The 14,690-nt window shown below is 47.2% G+C and overlaps 1 protein-coding gene across 1 annotated transcript in view; it reads left to right on the top strand.

Annotated features, from left to right (window-relative positions):
• The window catches only part of RAD50 (RAD50 double strand break repair protein), a 330,429-nt gene that overhangs the window by 138,397 nt on the left and 177,342 nt on the right, over positions 1–14,690 (top strand). The window contains exon 15 of the mRNA XM_075344529.1: positions 1,347–1,536. Coding sequence (XP_075200644.1) covers positions 1,347–1,536 — 190 coding nt within the window. The remainder of the gene's footprint in view (positions 1–1,346; positions 1,537–14,690) is intronic.

The following is a 14,690-nucleotide window of genomic DNA, read 5'->3' as shown; positions in this document are numbered from 1 at the left end:
AGGTAATAAGAGATTTGATCATTTAAGAATTCTCAGAGCAAGAGCCAGACAACCTGACTGTGGGAAAAGATTGTGATGCCTAGCCACCTTGGTTGGATCATCACCAGTACATCAGACCTTGATGGTTGTCCCAAGTTTGCAGCAGTTACTAACTCGCCAGAAGAAGCCTTAGGCTATGTGCGCACGTTGCGTAAATGCATGCGTCCTGCGTCCCCAGTACAATCTTTGAAGATAATAATATATAATAATACTAGGAATACTACAAATAGTAGTAAGTAATACTACATTGTTAATAATTGCATTGTGTCTGTAAAAAAAGCATACAATACGGATGAGATGAGAGTGTATGAGAGTCTCAGTCGGGAATAAATACTGCAAATTTGTTTTTTGTTTTTTTTATATGGGCATTGCGTGGGGGAAAAAAAATGTTATATGAACAGCCATTAAAGGTGAATAACATTGGTTTGTGTGTCATGTGTATTTAAAATACCGTATTTGTCGGATTACAAGATGCACATTTGCTCCCAAAAATTTGGGAGGAAAATGAGGGGTGCGTGTTAAAATCCGAATATAGCTTACCGGAAGGTGAATTGGCTGTCTGTGCGGCTCTGTGTGCGGGCAGGCGGCCGGGTACCTGTTGGTGCATGCGGACAGCCGGCAGGGTGCCTGTCGGTGCTGGCGGCCGGCTGCCTCTCTGTGCGGGCGGCCGGGTGGCTATGCGGACTGCAGTGGCTATGCGGCAGGTGTCCTAGTGCTCCATCTGCATATGCGCCGCTCCGGGCGCCATTTCTATGAAGCGTGGACTGCGGACAGACAGGGGACACTCGTCGCACCAGCTTGCTCCACCACTGACCCGCCACCAGTGACCCGCCGCCTCTGCCAGCATAGTCTCTGCCTCCTTTGACCCCGCTCCACCACCGCTGCCACCCCGCTCTGGTAAGACAACACCAGAGTATAAGACGGACCCCTTTTTTTTTTTTTACTTTTTTTTATCTCTAAATTTGGGGTGTGTCTTATAATCCGGTGCGTCTTATAAAACGAAAAATACGGTGTATTAAGATGTATTACAAAGCTGCTTCATTTAATGTGTACTATTGATTTATGGAAAGAAAATTAAAATGACGGTTACGCTTTAAGACTTTAGCAGCTAAACCGTTCTAATTTTTTCATGAAACTATTGCAAAAAAATATTTTTTTGCCCCAAAATGTTTTAGTACAAGTAAAAATGATGGATCTCTTGTTCTGCTGAAAAACTTGAGGAAAATGACCTCAAAAGTTTATACAGGTATACTATTATGTGGTGCATTATTAACTGCTTGTTTTTAAAATTTGTATTCTTTTCTTAGGCAAATGCTTAATGAAATTAAGGAAAAGGACATCCCAGAGCTAAGAAACAAGTTGGCGTCAATAAATAGGGAGATACAACGACTCAAAAATGATGTGGAAGAACAAGAAACTCTCATAGCGACATTTATGTCTGAAGAGGAGAGTGCCAAGGCCTGTTTACAAGACATTTCCCTCATGGAAAGATATCAGGTAAATACAAGCAGTGAAAAAAGTTTAATGCCTAAAGACTTACCACCTATTTTCACTTTCTTGACCAGGCCAGATTTGTAAATTCGGTCCAGTGTCACCTTATGTGGTAATAACTTTTAAATTCTTCTATATATCCCGGTGATTGTGAGATTTGTTCATGATACATTGTACATCATATTAGTAGTAAATTTAGATCAATATGATTTGCGTTTATGAAAAAATATATAAATTTAGAAAAATTCTCAATTTTCAAACTTGGAGTTTGTATGCTTTTAAAACATATAGGCATACCATATTTTCCAGATTATAAGATGCACTTTTGGGAGGAAAGTGAGGGGTGCATCATATAATGCGAATGTAGCTTACCAGGAGGTGGAAAATGGGTGCTGTGCTGGCTACGGAGGGGGCTGTGCTAGCTGCAGTGGGGGCTGTGAGGTGCATGGCGGTTCAGCAGTTGAGATGCTCCCACTAGCCAGTTTCCTACACTACACTGATGAGAGGCAAATACCCCGAAATAAGTGTCTGTGGATGGATACCATGTTTGGCATAGGCAGTTTCCTTGACTAGAGACTGCCCTTCCTGTAGTTGTTCCTTCTCGGTGAAAGACCTGGCTAGTTTGCTGCCAGCGTTGAGAAACATGTGATGGTGTCTCTTTCCGCAGCGTTCTTGTTTTGCATGTTTTCCCAGGGGGCCTTGTTCTAGTGTCACTGCGTTGAGAAACACGTGATGGTGTCTCCACGGTGTTGGATATTGATCTCCCCGAGGTCAACCAGCCTTACTTATGTAGTCTTGTACTAGGCATTGCTCCCACTAGCCAGTTTCCTACTCCACACTGATGAGGGGCAAATACCCCAAAACAGCTGTCTGTGGATGGATACCATGTTTGGCATAGGTGGTCTCCTTGACTGGAGACTGCCCTTCCCGTGGTTGTTCCTTCCCGGTGAAAGACCTGGCTAGTTTCCTGCCAGCGTTGAGAAACATGTGATGGTGTCTCCACGGCGTTCTTGTTTTGCGGGCTTCAAATAATGGCACACGGAGTCGGCATGTGCACAGATGGAGCTTTCGGCTCAAGATCTCCTCTGCGCACGCGCCGCTTCCAGCCCATTAATCTCCCAGCAGTGGACTTAAGGAAAATGGCTCAGTGCCGACTACAGCCAGCACAGCCCCCACCGCATTTGAAAGAAAAAAATGATGCTGATGTAAAGTAGACATGGGAAGTGTTCAATATATTTAGTGGTACCATATTTTTCTTTTTATAAGACGCACTGGATTATAAGAAACACCCAAAATTTAGAGATATAAAAGGGAAAAAGAAAAAAAAAAAAAGGGGGTCCGTCTTATACTGTGGTGGTGTCTCCCCTCCGGTAAGCGAGACTGGTGTGGACAGCTTAACTTTCTGTCCACTGCTTCATTGCTGAATCTAAAAGCTCTGATTGTGTCACAACTGCTTTACCCAGTAAACTAAGTGATGTATCGTTGGATTCAGGCTCTTTCATAATGCTGCTGTCAGGTGAGGTAGCAAAAACCTTCTGACAGATTACCATTAAAGGGAACCTGTCCGGTCCCCTATGGCCTCCAACCCAGCAGCATTCATACCTGTATGCCGAAATTCCCTGCCTAACCGGCCCTGTATAATGCTATTCACTGATATGAATGTTTAAAAAAGACGACATATAAACCTAGCTGTCCCTATGCTAATTAGGCTTTAACTAGTTAAAGGGGTGTTATTTCCCCAGACTAGTCTGCTCTCTTTCCATATTATCACTTGTGAAAACATGATTTCCACAAGCTGGCGTCGCCACCACTAAATAGAATTTTCGTGCATGCACACGGCTCATTTCGGCTGCATCAGTGCACCTCAGAAACAAGGTGTACATTTCCCGACTTCATTAAGCGCCCTGTGTATGACCGGAAGTTCAGAATACATCTCACGGTCACGCCTTCTGAACTTCCGGTCATGTGCAGTATGCCTAATGAAGCATATACCCTGCTTCAGAGGCACACTAACGCAAGTTTTCCAGGAGCTGGCGATGACGCCGGCTTGTGAGGATCTTATTATTACGCCTACAGGGGCATGATAGCATGGAAAGAGGGCCGACTAGTCTAGCAAAACAACACCCCTTCGACTAGTCAGAGTCCTAGTTAGCATAGGGACAGTGAGGTTTATAAGTCATCTTTTTTAAACATTCATATTAGTGAATAGCATTATACAGGGCTGGTTAGGCAGGGACTTAGGGAATAAAGCTATGAATGCTGCCGGGTTGCAGGGCATAGGGGACCTGATAGGTTATCTTTAAGTAAAATAAAATGAATGAATCACTTAAATTAAAAAGTGGTGATAGACTTGCCTGATATGTCTCATAGTTGCACCCTGGGTATTCTGTTCTGCTTATTAATGGTTAAATGTATACACCTTGGAATGGTCCTGAGATTAGGGTAAACCAAAGGGTCACAAAATCAATGCCATAAATGTGATTACTGTAGAATAAAATGCAAATGAATATAAAAACGTGAAAATGTATATATTAATTTATTTGTTTATAAATTAATATATATCAATTGGTAAAAGCCATTATGGTAAAGAAATATAAAAATACTGCAACAAAATCTAAGTAAAAAACTTTCCTTCAGGCATTCTTTCAATAGGGTCTTACTTGGCTCTATAGTTCAGAATCGCTTTTGAGGAACTGACTTCTAGAGTACAGCTAATGGAAGGTGGTGCTAATCTGATAAAATGAATGACTAGGAGAGATCTGTATTATTAGCTAAGTCATACGCAGGATTAAAAGTCTGCACCAGCAGAAGGTTATAGTAGTGGGAAAGGTACTTACTAACAGGGGTTGTTACTTGCCTTAAGGTGTTGGTGCCTAGAAACAAGTGATCCTTATGGAGGAACACTCGCCACATCTGATGCCCTGAGCGGCGTAGCTGTGAGGCAATGGTGAGTTGCAATAGAGCAAGTGACAGGAGTTCCAGCAGCTAACTGATCTTGTCAGCTGACGTGCGCGAAGGGAAAACAGTGACGTCACTAGCTACCATACTAAGATCACCTGTACGGGGGGCGCAGAAGCACAAATGCAACGTATTTCAAAAGCATATGGGCATTCTTCATCAGGAAGTATCTGTGTCAATGTGCCAGAGCCTGGGGGATCCATGTGATTACGTAGGGCATCACAGTTATACCTATAGGGTAAATCAATTTGTGGGGGGTAAGGACTTCAGACAGATCTAACAACTTGTGTTGTCTCATGTGACCCTTACACACGTTAGGGTAGAAATGAAAAGCAACACAATCATACTGAATGAAAACTAATGGAAAGCTCCTAGTAGAACTTCCCAGTAGGAATTAATAACTAATTGTTATAGATAACAAAGCTTATAGTTAAATTAAAACTCAGTTTTATTGCTATTCATCTAAAAAAATGTGTAGTGAAAATCCAAAACCAGAAGGTAATGGTAAAAGTTACAAAAGAAAAATTATAACGGAGAGTAAAAAGAGCAAAGTGTACAACTCAATACACAGTGGTGATCTTAGCCTGGTAGCTAGTGACGTCACTGTTTCTTTGTCGCTCCATTGGGAGACCCAGACAATTGGGTGTATAGCTTCTGCCTCCGGAGGCCACACAAAGTATTACACTTAAAAGTGTAACCCCTCCCCTCTTCCTATACACCCCCCGTGCATCACGGGCTCCTCAGTTTTTATGCTTTGTGTTGAAGGAGGCACACATGCACGCAAGCTCCACAATTTAGTCAGCAGCAGCTGCTGACTATATCGGATGGAAGAAAAGAGGGCCCATAACAGGGCCCCCGGCATGCTCCCTTCTCACCCCACTCTGGTCGGCGGTGCTGTTAAGGTTGAGGTACCCATTGCGGGTACAAAGGCTGGAGCCACATGCTGTTTTCCTTCCCCATCCCTTAGGGGCTCTGGGTGAAGTGGGATCCTAACCGGTCACCAGGCACTGGGACCGGGCTCCCTCCGCAGCCCCTGGGGGAATCTGCTGGACAGGAGACCGGGTATCGTCAGGGACAGGCCCTGCTCCTCTGAGGTACTCTGTGTCCCCTTGGGGACGGCGCATAGAGCGCCTGTGTAATGGACGCTGCAGCAGCTGCTGGGTGTGTTTGTGCGCCGGGACTACCGCGCTGACCGCGCTTGTTTGCCGGCCGCGCTTATAACTTTAGTCCCCGGCTTTTGCGGCCTAGTACCGCATACTCCCGCCCCCGGGCCTGCCAGTCAGGGGTAAGGGCGGGACGCTGCACTGGACGTCAGCGCTGAGGGCTGGAGCATACTTAGTATCCTCCTCCCCCCTCACTGAGCACCGTGGGGCACCAGATTCCCGCACTTTCTGAGGCACGCCCACGGCTCCCTCCTCCTCTCAGAACGCTGGCAGCCATTCCTATCAGCACTTCTGACGCTGGAGAACTTCAGAGACGAGCTCCAGCAGCTCTGGGAGACCCAGGCAGGGAATCTGGTGGTCACACAACCGCTGAGGGCGGTCGGTAAGCCGCACCTGTTACTAGGTGCTGGCCCCCCTGGGTGCCGAAGTGTATATTTATATGCTTATATTGTATACATTTACTCTGTACGGCCGCACTATTGCTTTGGCTATATACCCTCTCTGATTGCTCTAAGAGGAGACAACAGCATGTCGTCCGCAAAAAGCAAGGGTGCCAAGGCACAGGCTTACTTTGCAACCTGTACCTCATGTGCGGCTATGCTACCTGCAGGTTCCACCTACCCTCATTGTGTGCAATGCTCGGCCCCTGTGACACTCACTCAGCCGGAGCCTCTGCCACTGGTGGGACCCTCGGCCCAGGTGGAACCACCTGCTGCCACTGTACAGGTGGCAGGGACAGAGTTTGCAGTATTCGCTGACAAACTTTCTGAGTCTATGGATAAATGGTCTGCTAAGATACTAGAAGCTTTGCAGTCCAGACCTGTAACACAGGCCCCAGGCACTGTTGAATCATTGCCCTCAGACCCCCCTCGGTCGGCGCAGCAAAGTGCTCCTGGGGCGACTCATAGGTCCCACGGTGAGGACTCCGACACGGACCGCAGTCCCAGACCGGCTAAGCGGGCTCGCTGGGAGCTTCCCTCAACTTCATCACACTGTTCAGGGTCTCAGCATGAGGACTCTCTGGAGGATGAAGCGGAGGTGGCAGATCAGGGCTCTGATTCTGACGCCGCTCTCAACCTTGATACACCTGAAGGGGACGCCATAGTAAACGACCTTATAGCGTCCATCAATCAGGTGTTGGATCTTTCTCCTCCAGCTCCTCTGATTGAGGAGTCAGCTTCTCAGCAGGAGAAATTCCATTTTAGGTTTCCCAAACGTACACGGAGTGCGTTTCTTGATCACTCCGACTTCAGAGATACAGTCCAGAAACACCGAGCTTTTCCAGATAAGCGCTTTACTAAGCGCCTTAATGACACACGTTATCCCTTCCCCCCTGACGTAGTCAAGGGTTGGGCTCAGTGTCCCAAGGTGGATCCTCCAGTCTCTAGACTGGCGGCTAGATCCATAGTTGCAGTGGCAGATGGTGCATCACTCAAGGATGCCACTGACAGGCAGATAGAGCTCCTGATGAAATCCATCTATGAAGCTATCGGCGCGTCCTTTGCTCCGGCATTCGCAGCCGTATGGGCACTCCAAGCTATCTCAGCTTGTCAGTCTGAGATTAATGCAGTCACACGTGCCTCTACTCCGCAGGTTGTGTCCTTAACCTCTCAGGCGTCGGCGTTTGCGTCCTACGCCATGAATGCTGTCCTGGACTCTGCGAGCCGTACGGCGGTAGCATCCGCCAATTCGGTGGCAGTCCGCAGGGCCATGTGGCTACGTGAATGGAAGGCAGACTCTGCTTCCAAAAAGTTCTTAACCGGTTTGCCATTTTCTGGCGACCGCCTGTTTGGCGAGCAATTGGATGAAATCATTAAACAATCCAAGGGAAAGGACTCGTCCTTACCCCAGTCCAAACCAAACAGACCTCAACAACGGAAGGTACAATCGAGGTTTCGGTCCTTTCGGCCCTCAGCCAGGTCTCAATTCTCCTCGTCCAACAGGCCACAGAAGGGTCAGAGGAACGCTGATTCATGGCGGTCTAAGTCACGTCCTAAAAAGACCGCCGGAGGAACCGCTCCCAAAGCGGCCTCCTCATGACTTTCGGCCTCCCCAAACCGCATCCTCGGTCGGTGGCAGGCTCTCCCGCTTTTGCGACGCCTGGTTGCCACATGTCCAAGACCGATGGGTGAGAGACATTCTGTCTCACGGTTACAGGATAGAGTTCCGCTCTCGTCCTCCGACTCGTTTCTTCAGAACATCTCCGCCCCCGAGCGAGCCGATGCTCTTCTTCAGGCGGTGAGCACTCTGAAGGCAGAAGGAGTGGTGATCCCTGTTCCCCTTCAGCAATGGGGTCACGGTTTTTACTCCAACTTGTTTGTGGTGCCAAAAAAGGACGGATCTTTCCGTCCCGTTCTGGACCTCAAACTGCTCAACAGACACGTGAAAACCAGGCGTTTCCGGATGGAATCTCTCCGCTCCGTCATCGCCTCGATGTCCCAAGGAGACTTCCTAGCATCAATCGACATCAGGGATGCTTATCTCCACGTGCCGATTGCACCAGAGCATCAGCGCTTCCTGCGTTTCGCCATCGGGGACGAACACCTTCAGTTCGTGGCACTGCCTTTCGGCCTGGCGACAGCCCCACGGGTCTTCACCAAGGTCATGGCAACAGTGGTAGCAGTCCTACACTCTCAGGGACACTCGGTGATCCCTTACTTAGACGATCTCCTTGTCAAGGCCCCCTCTCGGGTGGCATGCCAACACAGCCTGAACATTGCTCTGGAGACTCTCCAGAGATTCGGGTGGATCATCAATTTCCCAAAGTCAAAATTGACACCGACCCAATCGCTGACATATCTCGGGATGGAGTTTCATACTCTCTCAGCGATAGTGAAACTTCCGCTGGACAAACAGCGTTCACTACGGACAGGGGTGCAATCTCTCCTTCGAGCCCAGTCGCACCCCTTGAGGCGCCTCATGCACTTCCTAGGGAAGATGGTGGCAGCAATGGAGGCAGTTCCATTTGCGCAGTTTCATCTGCGTCCACTTCAATGGGACATTCTCCGCAAATGGGACAGGAAGTCGACGTCCCTCGACAGGAACGTCTCCCTTTCTCGGGCAGCCAAGGCCTCCCTTCAGTGGTGGCTTCTTCCCACTTCTTTGTCGAAGGGGAAATCATTCCTGCCCCCATCCTGGGCTGTGGTCACGACGGACGCGAGTCTGTCAGGGTGGGGAGCGGTCTTCCTCCACCACAGGGCTCAGGGTACCTGGACTCAGCCAGAGTCCTCCCTTCAGATCAATGTTCTGGAGATAAGGGCAGTGTATCTAGCCCTAAAGGCGTTCCAGCCGTGGCTGGAAGGCAGGCAGATCCGAATTCAGTCGGACAACGCCACGGCGGTGGCATACATCAACCACCAAGGCGGCACACGCAGTCGGCAAGCCTTCCAGGAAGTTCGGCGGATTCTGCTGTGGGTGGAAGCCACAGCCTCCACCATCTCCGCAGTTCACATCCCGGGCGTAGAAAACTGGGAAGCAGACTTTCTCAGTCGCCAGGGCATGGACGCAGGGGAATGGTCTCTTCACCCGGACGTGTTTCAAGAGATCTGTTGCCGCTGGGGGAAGCCGGACGTCGACCTAATGGCGTCCCGGCACAACAACAAGGTCCCGGCATTCATGGCACGGTCTCAAGATCACAGAGCTCTGGCGGCAGACGCATTAGTTCAGGATTGGTCGCAGTTTCGACTGCCTTATGTATTTCCTCCTCTGGCACTGCTGCCCAGAGTATTACGCAAGATCAGGTCCGACTGCCGCCGCGCCATCCTCATCGCCCCAGACTGGCCGAGGAGGTCGTGGTACCCGGATCTGTGGCATCTCACGGTGGGTCAACCGTGGGCACTACCAGACCGTCCAGACTTACTGTCTCAAGGGCCATTTTTCCATCTGAATTCTGCGGCCCTCAACCTGACTGTGTGGCCATTGAGTCCTGGATCCTAGCGTCTTCAGGGTTATTTCAAGAGGTCATTGCCACTATGAGACAGGCCAGGAAACCAACGTCCGCCAAGATCTACCACAGGACGTGGAAGATCTTCTTATCCTGGTGCTCTGATCAGGGTTTTACTCCCTGGCCATTTGCCTTGCCCACTTTTCTGTCCTTCCTTCAATCCGGAATGGAGAAGGGTTTGTCTCTCGGCTCTCTTAAGGGACAAGTCTCGGCGCTCTCTGTGTTTTTTCAAAAGCGTCTAGCCAGGCTTCCGCAGGTACGCACGTTCCTGCAGGGGGTTTGCCACATAGTCCCTCCTTACAAGCATCCGCTAGAACCCTGGGATCTGAACAGGGTGCTAACGGCTCTTCAGAAACCACCTTTCGAGCCAATGAGAGATATTTCTCTTTCACGCCTTTCGCAGAAGGTGGTCTTCCTAGTGGCAGTCACATCTCTTCGGAGAGTGTCTGAGCTAGCTGCACTGTCATGCAAAGCCCCCTTCCTGGTGTTTCACCAGGACAAGGTGGTTCTGCGTCCGGTTCCGGAATTTCTCCCTAAGGTGGTATCCCCTTTTCATCTCAATCAGGATATCTCCTTACCTTCTTTTTGCCCTCATCCAGTTCACCAATGTGAAAAGGATTTGCACTTGTTAGATCTTGTGAGAGCACTTAGACTCTACATTTCTCGTACGGCGCCCCTGCGCCGCTCGGATGCGCTCTTTGTCCTTGTCGCTGGCCAGCGTAAAGGGTCGCAGGCTTCCAAGTCAACCTTGGCTCGGTGGATCAAGGAACCAATTCTTGAAGCCTACCGTTCTTCTGGGCTTCCGGTTCCTTCAGGGCTGAAAGCCCATTCTACCAGAGCCGTGGGTGCGTCCTGGGCATTGCGGCACCAGGCTACGGCTCAGCAGGTGTGTCAGGCGGCTACCTGGTCGAGTCTGCACACTTTCACGAAACACTATCAGGTGCATACCTACGCTTCGGCAGATGCCAGCCTAGGTAGGCGAGTCCTTCAGGCGGCGGTTGCCCACCTGTAGGAAGGGGCCGTTTTACGGCTCTATTACCGAGGTATTCTTTTACCCACCCAGGGACTGCTTTTGGACGTCCCAATTGTCTGGGTCTCCCAATGGAGCGACAAAGAAGAAGGGAATTTTGTTTACTTACCGTAAATTCCTTTTCTTCTAGCTCCTATTGGGAGACCCAGCACCCGCCCCTGTTCCCTTCGGGCTGTTGTTCTTTTGTGTACACATGTTGTTCATGTTGAATTGTTCTGGGTTCATGGTTTTCAGTTCTCCGAACATCCTTCGGATTGAATTTACCTTAGACCAATTATAAGTTTCCTCCTTCCTGCTTTTGCACCAAAACTGAGGAGCCCGTGATGCACGGGGGGGTGTATAGGCAGAGGGGAGGGGTTACACTTTTAAGTGTAATACTTTGTGTGGCCTCCGGAGGCAGAAGCTATACACCAAATTGTCTGGGTCTCCCAATAGGAGATAGAAGAAAAGGAATTTACGGTAAGTAAACAAAATTCCCTTCTTTCCCTTCGCGCACATCCGCTGACAGTTCAGTTACCAGCCGGAACTCTTGTCACTCGCGCTATTGCTGCTCACCGTTGCATCGCAGTTACCCCGCTCCGGGCATCATATAAGGCGCATGTTCTTCCATTAGGATCACTTGTTTCTAGGTACCAGCACCTTAAGGCAAGTAATCACACCCATCGCATTAATTTTGTGGCCCTTCGGTTTACCCTACTCTCAGGACCATTACAAAGTGTATACATTTAACCATTTATTGGCAGGACAGAATACCCAGGGTGCAACTATAAGACATATCAGGCAAGTCTATCACCATTTTTCTTTCAGTCATATTTGGAAGCTCGGTAGATATAATGTCATCATTTTTTATTCTGACAGGACCCCTGTACTCTACCTGCAGCTCCTATTATTATTATCATTATAATCTATATTCTCTCGTCTACCACAGAGTCTGTTTACCTACTTATGGGGAGGGCCAGTGTACGTTTTTAGGTTCTTGTTCGAGTTTGCTCCTCTCCCTAGCTATACACTTTTTGTAGACACTGACCTAATCAGTTTTGGGCTTAGTATCTTGAAGGAGGTAGACATCTTCGCTTTGCAGAGCTTCTCTGCTTTTATTTTACTTTTTATTTTTCTTTATTTTCTCCTTACTACCTTAGTAGCTGGAAAACAAGGCTGCTTCAACCCCTGTTTTTCTACTTTATGGTCGTTGCACCAAAGCAAAGAAGTCTGCTCTCCAGCTGACATTTTCTGTGGTCTGAACCACAACTTCAGGGATGGTATTTAGCATAGCCAATTCTGGGTCACTTCTAATAAAAGATTGCCCTCGGCCATGTGGCTCGTGTAGCGCTGACCACATGACTGTGATCATCTGTATCCGTCTGTGGTGATCTCTGCAGCTGACCGCTATGATGTTGCTCAGTATCCAATCAGAATTTTCCTTCCCTGGAGAAAAGAACACTGATTGGTTGTTACAGTGGCAAAGACTGTGACAGAAGCCTGCATTAGGCAACAAGCGCAATTCCTGGTAGTAATAGAAAACACTCATAGTTTACTGAAAAGCTCCTATAACTTCTGCAGTGAAGAATCACTATTTATTCCCATCCTGATTTATAAAGCAGGAAGGCTTAGGTGCGGTGTGTGTGCTGTATGTGTGTAATATGTAAGCGGTGTGCATTCCTGATAAAAGAGCAGATCGAGATTTCGGCTTAATAAAGAGATCATTGAGAAATCTTGGTCTGTGCATGCGCCACATCCAGTGCAATTTTATTGAAGACCTGCAGACCGCCCACAGTTTCATAGTAGATATGCGCAGTACACCACAAACATGGTGATGCAGAATTTAAAAAACAAGGTAAGTCACTGAGTAATCAGTGACTTGAAGAAGAAACAGAGGATGCAGAGGGAGGGGTGGAGAGGAAGATGATGACTCTACCGCCAAGTCCCACCCCGATGCACAAGTGATGCACGGATGACGTTATGATGAAAAATTTAGAGGAAGATTATTCGCAATCAATGATTGGCTTTCTTCACTGCATGTATCCATTTAATCAGCACCACACCGCCATTATGGCCATGTATTTACTTCATAGTGCTAAATCCTGCTGACAGGTTCTCTTTAAGATAATGTAATGATCAAAAATAAGAGCCAGAAACAGGAATAAGACAAAATTAGTAATCTTAGTGTGTGATACAATACTTAAAAATACATCTACACGATAGTATTCAAACCATATTAGGGGAAGAGAAATCAGGAACACACATAAGCTTACAATGGGTACACATGATACAGTGCTGGCCAAAAGTATTGGCACCCCTGCAATTCTGTCAGATAATACTCAGTTTCTTCTTTAAAATGATTGCAATCACAAATTCTTTGGAATTATTATCTTCATTTATTTTGCTTGCAATGAAAAATCACAAAAGAGAATGAAACAAAAATAAAATCATTGATCATTTCAGACAAAAGTATTGGCACCCTTAGCCTAATACTTGGTTGCACAACCTTTAGCTAAAATAACTGCAAACAACCGCTTCCGGTAACCATCAATGAGTTTCTTACAATGCTCTGCTGGAATTTTAGACCATTCTTCTTGGGCAAACTGCTCCAGGTCCCTGAGATTTGAAGGGTGCCTTCTCCAAACTGCCATTTTGAGATCTCTCCACAGGTGTTCTATGGGATTCAGGTCTGGACTCATTGCTGGCCACTTTAGTAGTCTCCAGTGCTTTCTCTCAAACCATTTTCTAGTGCTTTTTGAAGTGTGTTTTGGGTCATTGTCCTGCTGGAAGACCCATGACCTATGAGGGAGACCCAGCTTTCTCACACTGGGCCCTACATTATGCTGCAAAATTTGTTGGTAGTCTTCAGACTTCATAATGCCATGCACACGGTCAAGCAGTCCAGTGCCAGAAGCAGCAAAGCAACCCCAAAACATCAGGGAACCTCTGCCATATTTGACTGTAGGGACCGTGTTCTTTTCTTTGAATGCCTCTTTTTTTTTCCTGTAAACTCCATGTTGATGGCTTTTCTTCCAAAACGTTTTAGGCTTTCTCAGGTAAGTTTTGGCAAACTCCAGCCTGGCTTTTTATGTCTCAGGGTAAGAAGTGGGGTCTTCCTGGGTATCCTACCATACAGTCCCTTTTCATTCAGCCGCCGACAGATAGTACGGGTTGACACTGTTGTACCCTCGGACTGCAGGGCAGCTTGAACTTGTTTGGATGTTAGTCGAGGTTCTTTATCCACCATCCGCACAATCTTGTGTTGAAATCTCTCGTCAATTTTTCTTTTCCTTCCACATCTAGGGAGGTTAGCCACAGTGCCATGGGCTTTAAACTTCTTGATGACACTGCGCACCGTAGACACAGGAACTTTCAGGTCTTTGGAGATGGACTTGTAGCCTTGAGATTGCTCATGCTTCCTCACAATTTGGATTCTCAAATCCTCAGACAGTTCTTTGCTCTTTTTTCTTTTCTCCATGCTCAATGTGGTGCACACAAGGACAGAGGACAGAGGTTGAGTCAACTTTAATCCATGTCAACTGGCTGCAAGTGTGATTTAGTTATTGCAACACCTGTTAGGTGCCACAGGTAAGTTACAGGTGCTGTTAATTACACAAATTAGAGAAGCATCACATGATTTTTCAAACAATGCCAATACTTTTGTCCACCCCCTTTTTTATGTTTGGTGAGGAATTATATCCAATTTGGATTTATGACAATTTTTTTTTTCATTGAAGACAAATTAAATGAATATAATAATACCAAAGAATTAGTGATTGCAATCATTTTCAAGAATAAACTGAGTATTATCTGACAGAATTGCAGGAGCGTCAATACTTTTGGCCAGCACTGTATGTTATAAGAATCACCTCCTTTTTATAAAGAAGAAATGTAAAACATAAGTGGAATGATCTCTAACTTGGAACCATCAAAAGGAGCTAAAGAGTAGTAATGGGGTAAGACCACAAGAGGAAGCCTATCATAGTATTAGGTATGTACCAAAGAGAACCACAGTAAACTACAGGGCAGGGCAGACCCTAGGATATAATTTGAATTTGAGCAGTGTTAAATGAGAAATTAGAAATGT

Source organism: Anomaloglossus baeobatrachus, chromosome 4, assembly GCF_048569485.1.
Source record: "Anomaloglossus baeobatrachus isolate aAnoBae1 chromosome 4, aAnoBae1.hap1, whole genome shotgun sequence".
NCBI lineage: Eukaryota > Metazoa > Chordata > Amphibia > Anura > Aromobatidae > Anomaloglossus > Anomaloglossus baeobatrachus.
Note: the sequence above shows the minus strand (reverse complement) of the source record. Positions and strands in the feature narration are given on the sequence as shown.